Source organism: Calypte anna, chromosome 4A, assembly GCF_003957555.1.
Source record: "Calypte anna isolate BGI_N300 chromosome 4A, bCalAnn1_v1.p, whole genome shotgun sequence".
Lineage (NCBI taxonomy): Eukaryota > Metazoa > Chordata > Aves > Apodiformes > Trochilidae > Calypte > Calypte anna.
The window spans coordinates 42,815,516-42,824,950 of NC_044248.1; the positions used below are offsets into that span (position 1 = coordinate 42,815,516).

A 9,435-nucleotide genomic window follows, 5' to 3' on the forward strand; every position below is an offset into this window, starting at 1 on the left:
ATCCATTAGCTAAAAAGTTTGTCTATCAAGAGAGCCTTATTTTACAACTTGGGGCAGGATTTTTTAGGTTTTGCTGTGTTTTTCCATAGATTCCTTTCAGCTTTTATGTTTAAAGAGGTTCTTGACAAGAATAATGCTTTAAATCATCCTGGTATTATTCTTGTAAATCCTGGGCACCTTTCACAACTCTGAGAAAATAAACACAACATAGAATACTTTGCATTTCAAAGTTTAGATTAATAGAAGGCTGTCTGAGAGCTTTTTAGATTATTTGGCTTTTCTAGGAGTCTACAAAAATAGCATCCTTCAGATATGCTGTCCCAGCTAAAAGTCTTACATACTGATGCTATAGAGTGGGTGTGAACTTTATTTTCCAAGTCATATTTTATTTGTCCTGGATATCTCTGGGTTAAGAGGTTAAATAGACTGAATTATAAAATATGGAATCTTAGCTGGATGTAAGGTGCCATTTTAAAGCATTTAACTCCCTGGTATGTCCTCTGCTTCCACACCAGTTTCTGTTCACACGTGTTTGCTCGAAGAGAAGTGAATATCATACTGCTGTTTACAAGTGTAAAATGGAATTGTTTGAGGAAAAGAAGAAACAAGATCAGCTCCGAGCTCAGATGCAGTGTCTCAGTAAGAATTATTTGAACCAGAATGAAATATCTGCTCTGGAGTTAAACAGGAGTGAAGCTCTGCACAGTTTGCACTTGGATGCAGAGGTAGAATTTGAAACAACTTCCACACACACTTGAATGTTTCCAGGCATGGGGTAACATGGTGATAGTCTAATGGCATTGTTTTCTTCTGTTAAGACTTAGAGGAGGGGAAGAAGAATTTCTACTCATTAATGATCTTCTGTAAAACGAAGATTCAGTTTTATGCAGTGGCTCAAAGTGAAATTATTAGGTTATAAAATAGTGGGACTTATTTACTCATTTGCTCTGTAGAATACGTACTACCTGATGCCAGGATGACCTTTAAAATAATGAGAAACTTGAACATGCAGGTTTTTTACACCTTTCTACTCTCTGCCTGCCTTGGGAATGTAATTTTTCTTCTCATTATCCCAGTAGGGTGTGAATATCTATGTAAGGATAGTGTAATTCCTTTTGTGTGATCATTGCATGCTAAAGCAGACTTCCTGCAAATACTGATAGCTAAGATAGCAAAATGTATATTTAGATATGTAGTTATCAAAGCAATATTTGAACTTGAATCCCTTGTTTTATAAAGAGCATTCTCAGTGATGTATCTGAAATGGAAACTGAGCTTCTCGGCATAGAAGCAGAGTTACAGCAAGAAGAAATTGCTAGAAAAGGAAGAACACAATTCTGGGAAGCTTGTTCAGTTACTCACTGTGATGCAGAAGAACTTAAAGAAAAGTTAAAAAAAGATAATGAAAGCCTTATGCAAGTCATTCACTTCTGGACTCCTAAAGTAAAGGTAAAGTTAGATTTTTAATCAAATGTTTGTGGTGTATGCAGTCTATAAATGCCTCTAGTTGAAAACAAAAACACAAAAAAGGCTATTTAAAGATTATTCCTTTATGAGTATTTGTTCCAATCATATTTAACTATTAGATGCAGGAATACTTACAAGGTTTTAAAATGCTTTTCTAATGCATCTAAACTTGTTAAGTTTCTTTTTTAAAGACTTTCTAGGTGACAAATGTGGGGTAGTGGGGGTGTGGGGTTTGCATTTTTATTAGATTGGATTCTGGAAACTTAAGTTTCAAAAGGGTTTCGTAGCTTTGCTGGCAGAACATGACAGCCTGATACAATCTCCAGGCTTTCTGCCCAGAAGCTTGCTCTGATCAAGTCAAATTTATCAAAATTACTTTAGCCATTTCTAAAAACTGAATTGTAATTTATATTCTCACACCTTCTTCAGCTTCAGAATTTATTCTGAAGGTGTTTTAGCCCTCCTTTCTCCCTTGTTCTCTTACCTATTGCCCCCTTTGGAAAAGACCAAGTGCTTTACAGGGTTAAGTGCATCATAAGCAGACTTTCATGAGTTTCATCATCTGATTAGATGTACTGAACATATCTCAAAGATTATGGGAGGAAATAAACTTCCTTCTGACTCCCTGATAGGAGTGGTCTTTCTAAAAAGTGTATCTTGGAAGTTCCTGGTCTATGCATGCTGTTATTCATTCTATTAGTATTAATCTGAAGTATGAAAAGCTCATTATCTTCCTCCTAATATTGTGACTCAGTTCTGTCCTGGTAAGTTTAGCCTATTATTAAAAATTTCTTCTGTAGAGTCAATAGCCAGTCTTGACTTCAGAATCTCCCACTGCTGTCAGACTGTTTGGAAGAATTCCCTCACAGATGTGGGTCAAAACTTTTACCAAACAAATATCTAGTGTAACTTTATCATATCCTGACAAGTTGGAAGTTTTTGCTTTGTCTGGCATTAACCATATGAGTTTCTAAAATAGTCCAATGTGTATCTTTTCTCTCCAATGGTTTCACTTCAGTCAATTAATACATTCTTTCAAAAGTCTTCTTTTTTTTCTGTTACTGGCAGAAAAAATCCAAGTCTTCCCAAGTGTGGTTCCTTTTATTTGTTATGTCAGTGTTGGTATTTCTCCATTAACTCAAACAGGTTTGCAGTGCATAATCTTCTTCTCTTATGTCCCCTTCCTGTCTCCCAGATTTTTTGAAATGGAACCAGACTTCTGCTTCCATTTCTGACAGCAAGCACCTTCATGTGAGACACTGAAAGGGAAATTAGAATCATAGAATCATAGAATTGGCTGGGTTGGAAGGGACCTCAGAGATCATCGAGTCCAACCCTTGAACCACCGTTGCGGTTGCTAGACCATGGCACTGAGTGCCACATCCAGTCTCTTTTTAAATATCTCCAGGGACGGAGAATCCACCACTTCCCTGGGCAGCCCATTCCAATGACGGATCACTCTTTCCGTAAAGAAATTCTTTCTAATATCTAACCTAAACTTCCCCTGGCACAACTTAAGTCCATGCCCTCTTGTCTTGTTGAAAGTTGTTTGGTAAAAGAGCCCAACACCCACCTGGCTACACCCTCCTTTCAGGTAGTTGTAGAGAGCGATGAGGTCTCCCCTGAGCCGCCTCTTCTTTAGGCTGAACAACCCCAGTTCTCTCAGCCTCTCCTCGTAGGGTCTATGCTCGAGTCCCTTCACCAGCCTGGTTGCCCTCCTTTGGACCTGCTCCAGAATTCATGTAGCCCAAGCAAGATACACCCTGTTTCTTCACACACATTATTTCTAGCTGACTCAAAAAAGCTTTTAAACTTATCTGTGTGACACTGCTTCTTTTCAGATACTCTTTCAGCTTTCTACAGAGCTAGAGGCCAGGACTGCCAGTTACTGTCAAAATGCTGATGCTGAATCAAAACAGAGAAAAGAGGAAAGTGAAATGTTGCTTCAGGAACTGAACAGTCTTAAAGAACATCTGGCCCCTGGTGGCTCTGCCAGTCTTGCATTACAAGAAGAAAACTACAGGCTTCATAACAAATTAAAGGCTGCAGAACAAGATAGAAAGGTATCAATATTTGTTTCTTAGGAAAACTTCTTTAGTGCTTGTTTTCTAAGTGAGAACACTTCAATTGGAAAGCAAAACAAAGAATGACAACTCCAAATCAGTGCTACACAATATGCACTTTGGTTTTGTAGCTTTTTTGTTGTCTTCAAGTCAAGGCTTGAACTCTTGCCTGTAATGTGATTATTCTAATTGTCTGGGGGGTTTTTTTGCACACAAATGTTTAGAAATCCATATAAAATTTTCCCACTTCTTGAAATACTATGTATGATATACTTCTGATGCTTGCTCTACATGTATAGTGTTCATTATGTTAAACTGGAAGCAGGAGAAGAGTTCTGTCTTTAATCCTTGAAACTAAGTATTCATTTCTGTTTCCTTTGGGGTTTTTTATATCAGTTTATCCCTATTAAAAGCCCATTTTCTTAGACCTGAGTGTTCCAAACTACTAAAAAGTGACACCAAACAGTGAGGTAGACACAAGGTTGCCACAGAGCCTTTAGTGTTGGACATAATTGTGTGGTTTGGGTTTTTTCATTTGTCTATATTAACATTATGACCATGTCTGTTATTGTTACATCTCTTGGCATAACTACTCATAACTCCATGATATCTCAATAGGCTATGGAAGTAAAAATTCAGCAGCTGGAGAATGTAATTTATGAAAAAGGAAAAAACATCAAAGAGAAGGATGAGAGGATAAACATCTTACAAACACAGATAAGAATAAGAACAGAGACAAGTGAGCTCACCCATCTGCAAGCCAAACTGACTGAGACAGAGAAGTGCCTCACAACTGCCTTAACAGAGAATCGGAGTCTCCAGGTATGAATAAAATGCTTCACTCTTCCTCTCCTCTGGTCTGAGAGAGAGAGCACATGGTTGATAATAGTTTTAGATCAAACAAAGTTCCACAGTGTAAATTTACTGTACTGTGTATCATTCTTGGAGTAAAATTCTCTCCACCTGTTCAGCATGCAGGTTCACATCCTGCCAATGCAACCTTCAGGGACAAAATTTAGAACCCTTGTTATGTTAGAAGCTGAATTTATCACATGTATGTGATGCATTCCTGAAATATTCTAGGAAGACTTTTGAAACTGAACCACAAGCTCCTTTTTATATGTAATATATTTACATATTAGTTGAAAGTTCTCAGACTTTCATCTGCAAACAAGTCAGCAAAACTTGCTAAAATATGATTGCATGTAATTCACCAGAGTTGGGTTACCAATTAATACTCCAGTGCTAGCTGGTAATGGTGGGTGGTGTTACTCCAACATAACTTCCTGCTCCAGTCTTGCCCTGCAAAGTCTAGTAGATCATACTAAAGATACAATGTGAGTGACCTTTAAATTCATTGCCAAGTAACAAGTCTTTCTTCTAAATCCTTTTTGGGTTTTTTTTAGGCAAAATTAGATAAAGGTGCTGAGTTGTACAAAGAAGAAATTGATCATCTCAAAACACAATTGGTAAAATCTGATATGGAAAGAATGAAACAATCCAACTCTTTTGATATGAAGTAAGTTCACATTTTTTGCCTTGTTACAATTCTCAACTATTAATTCTTAGCTTCTACCTTTCTGTTTATTTTTGTTATAGAATAAGCAGTGAGCTTTCAGTTTAGGTGTCTTAGGTTTTTAATGTAGTTAGATTTCAGAGAGAAAATCATATCCATCTTGGTCTGATTGCAAAACTCCTTCCTTATACACCCACCAGAATGTCTCAACCAGCCCATGTTTGCCATAAGTGTAATAACTTCTGAGAGAAGAAAGTGAGGAGAAAGCAGTAAATCACTCTCCAGCTCACTGGAGGGAATGGATACAGAGAATAATTCTAGTCCAGCTTCTGGTCTTCTGAACATTACCTAAAATCCAACTGACAGCCAGTTGTAGGTAGTCTTACCTTGTAACTTTGGTATATTTTGTATTTAACTCGTTTGCAGGAGAGCTTGTTTGATTTCCAACTGTAATAATTATTGAACTGAGGATTTGTGTTTTGGTTTTTCCTGCCCCATATAGGCTTGCTAATTATAAAGCTCTTGTAGAACATCAAGAACAACAGTTAAGAAAGCTAAAAGAAGAACTCAGAAGAGCAAAGCAAGAGCACGATGTTTCTGGTAAATTCAAGATAAATATAAGGAATTCTCCTGTAAAACATTCCATTTTAAGGTCATCTGGTTGAAGCAGAATTTGAGATGAAACCTTTTTGCCTTAGCCTTTTAAGGGTGTGAGGAGGACTGGGTGCTTTGGAAGATGAGATGGAAAGTGAAATGTTAGCTGCACATACACTATTTTAGTATCACACCAATACTTGTTCTCTAGCCATGTTTGCACTTAGGGTGGTGTAAGCTGTAGCTGGAGTTGTTGTGTTACCATTTTTTCATGACTGACTTCATATAATAATGATTTACCTGAAACTATTATTATTTTAACTCTTCAATGAATAATCTTTTCAGTTTTGTAATATCTCCCTTGCACTGTGAATACTTGGTGTTTGTGTATAAAAAAAGAATGGTAGTGGCAGTGGTAACCTAGTGATGTTTTACATATAAGGCCATGGACAGGAATATACTAAAAAGACTTGGTTTTAAGCACTAAATAATAAATACATCTCCTATAAACCTGTTTTCCAGTGGTGCTTGAAAAAGAAGCTTCTCAGCAAGCCCAACCACCTCTTACTTGTGGTGGTGGCAGTGGTATTGTGCAGAGCACACAGATACTTGTTCTAAAATCAGAGCAAGTTAAGCTGCAAAAAGAGAATTTGTACCTGAAGAAACAAAATGATCTCCTGCTAAGGTAAGTCTAGAACTGATCAGCAACATGACAGCTTATTTGTTGCTGTTTACCTATGCATGTCATTAATGTCTCTTGCTGGGACACCTGTAGAAGCAAGTATTAATTTTAGGTTTTAAATAAGTTTTGTCTGAAAGAATCAAGAGAATCTGTTTATTGTTTATGGCTTTTGAACATTGCATTGCTTGCTTTCAGAAAAATCTTAAATGTTAGAAGATATTTGTTGGAAAGAGTTTTAGCTTAAAAATAAAAAAAAATGTGCCTCTGGAAACAAAATACAGATATGGTCTTGCATTGCCATGTCTGGGGATATGTCTGAAGATACAGGAACTGTCTGTTGGGAACTTTTTCCTTATTTAAAGGAACTACTTCATTGTTCTTAATTAAATGTTTCTTTGTTTGGTTCTTTCAGTAATGAGCTTCAACTGAAAGAAGAGCTTAGGAAATGGAAGGAAAGAGCATTTAAATGGAAAGAAAGATCCTCAAGAGAAACTGCTCGAGAGACAGCATCCAGGTCTCCAAGGAAGGCAATATCCTGTTCCCTTAAGGAGCAGATGCCTTCACCTTGCAAGGAGTCTGCTTCTCAAGAAATGGTGACTCAAGACTTACCAATGAATCTGCCACCAGCTTGTCCAACAAATTTCTTTGATAATTCCAGCTTGGGTACACTGACAGGTCTGTAACACAGTGGTGTGGTCCTATAAAGACTTGGGGAGGTAAAATATAAGGGGTAGCTGTTGAGCTGAGGGTAAATACCCTGTACTTTCTCTGTTCAGACCTGTAACTTCCATGGACACCATTTTCTTGAATGGGTAATCAGCTGACTGAAGGGCTGACCAGATGGAGCTGTAAAGCTTAATTATGCTTTACAGAACTTCAGTATTTATTTTACTATTTTTTTTTCCAGCAGTGGAAGTGTCAATGACTTAACTGAATTAGCAGACTATCATTACTACCTACTGATAGTCTGAAATGTTTGCTTTTTAACATCTTTTTGCACTGGTTAAGCTTCTGGCAAAACTATTCAAAGTTAATTGCTGGTTAATTTTTTTTTAACTTCTTTAAAATGGTAGACTTTAGTCTTTGATGTTGAATGTGCCAGTCTGCCTAGCTCCAGCTGCAGTGACAGCTGTTTTGGTCACTTCTATTCCTTAGCCTTGGTGATTGGGTGATCTACCTGATATATTAATGCTCCTGCTTTCATCATGACACTTGCTTATAAAAGCAGCCCCAGCACACATGATGAAGAGTTAACCCATTTTTAAGATTTTAGTGGCAGGGTTCCAGAAAGAATGAGACATTGCTGTCTCTTGTGGTGGCCAGCCTGGTAATAGTACAGCTTTCCTCACAAACCAGAGCTTCTCAGAGTCAAGCTTTGACAGCTGACATATAAAACACCAGTGAAGAGGAAATTGCTGTATTCCTGCTGCTTCTCCAACTGGGAAAGTTTGGGTCTTACTTGAAAATCCTTTTCTTCTGTACAGATACACGACCTGCAGGAGTAGAGCCAACAGAAGAACATCTTAAGTTCTGGTTTGGATCTTCAGAGAAAGATAAAGCTCCTGATTGCACCACCCAGTAAAGGTGCTCTGTAACCTACCTTTGCAGTGACTACAGCAAGAATCTGCATATACAGAAAATAAGTGCTTCAGATCAAAAGCCATCAGCATCAGCCCCTTCCTTAAATTGTGGTAGAGCTCTGGTGGCTCTGGTGAATCCCTTGGAGCTGCTGCTTCCCACAGTTGGAAAAGCTGGAAGACAAGAACAGAAAGGGAAAACCACTCATGTCGCCCACAGACTGCCAGTTTGATGATGATCTACTTTGGTGGTGTTGGGTTTTTTTTGTTTGTTTGTTTGTCTTGTTTTGGGTATTTTTGTAAGACAAAGGAAGAAAAGGCTTTGAAGAAAAAAACTGAAACAGAAATGGGTCACAAACTAATGTACTGTGAATCTTCTCTGTCTTAAACTTTTCATTCTGCCATTCCTAAATCAATCCACTTCTATGTGACTGGTGTTTGTAGTTTCAGAGTACTATAGAGTTGGACAGAACTATAACTTTTTTTTTATACCATGCTTTCTGTAAGCTGACAAACTGCATTTTCACCACAATGTTAACCTCTCTGTCTGGATAACTGAAGTTACTAATTTGCTGTTACTAATTTTCTGTTTACAGGGCACACAATCAAGAGTTCCTGTTAAACTCCTTACAATATTCCTGCAGCTCAGTCAACAGCTTTATATTTTGCATCATCTTTCTGTACACTTCTGGCTCCTGAAGTTGGGTATTGGATTTCTTTTTAATAGTGAGCAAAGAAAACAATGATCAAGGCTGCAAGATATGGACTCTTACTAACCTCCTCATCTGCTTTGTGAGACCTACTTTTTTTGTATGTTTTGTATAAATAATAAACACTTCTGTCTTAAGGATATTAAAAGTCTTTTTTGATGGTCACTGCACTTGTGCTTTGCTCTAAGGATGCTGAGTACAGCATTCAGTAGCTAAAGACTCTTTTATAGTAATCTCACCATTTCCATTATTATGCTTCTAGTCTGTTGCCTTTCCACTTTCTGCAATAGTTACTTTGTGCAGAGGTTTAGTGTTGCATAAGTCTGTCACTGGTGTTTTGGTGAATTATTTTTTCTGATTCCTTAAGGAATTTGCCAGGAAATGTTTGTCTAGATGATAGCTCCTCCTTCCTTTGCTCTCCACACCCCTTTCACTGCCAAATAAATAGAAATTAGGCACTCAACCAAAAATTAATTCTGTTTAGAATTAAAATCATCATCATGACAAAGATACCTGCATCAGCAGCTCCCTCTTTGTTTTACAGGAATAAATGATGCTAAGTATCCTAAGTATTCCATTTTGGGTTACCCAAACAGTGGCATGGACATGTTCCTGGGCATTCAGCAGTTACAGGAGTTGGAGAGTTATGTACCTGATGGAGGCACTTCAGAGATCTCTGTTAAAGAATCAGCTGTCTATTTACCTTGAATAGCTAACGAGTTTGTTAACTCTGTGTTTGTGTATTCCAGTTTACCCACAGGAATGGCTTTTCTGAGGAAAATGCACCCAGTGCATGCAGGATTCCAAATTCTTTAAGAATGCTGTA

General features: G+C 37.6%; 1 protein-coding gene across 1 annotated transcript in view; it reads left to right on the plus strand.

Annotated features, from left to right (window-relative positions):
* The window catches only part of CENPE (centromere protein E), a 33,415-nt gene extending 25,423 nt beyond the window's left edge, over positions 1-7,992 (plus strand). Inside the window, exons 36-44 of the mRNA XM_030449951.1 lie at positions 516-725; positions 1,240-1,449; positions 3,309-3,530; positions 4,149-4,352; positions 4,937-5,049; positions 5,549-5,646; positions 6,163-6,325; positions 6,735-6,997; positions 7,807-7,992. Coding sequence (XP_030305811.1) covers positions 516-725; positions 1,240-1,449; positions 3,309-3,530; positions 4,149-4,352; positions 4,937-5,049; positions 5,549-5,646; positions 6,163-6,325; positions 6,735-6,997; positions 7,807-7,904 — 1,581 coding nt within the window. The 3' untranslated portion in view covers positions 7,905-7,992. The remainder of the gene's footprint in view (positions 1-515; positions 726-1,239; positions 1,450-3,308; positions 3,531-4,148; positions 4,353-4,936; positions 5,050-5,548; positions 5,647-6,162; positions 6,326-6,734; positions 6,998-7,806) is intronic.
* The last annotated feature ends 1,443 nt before the right edge of the window (positions 7,993-9,435 follow it).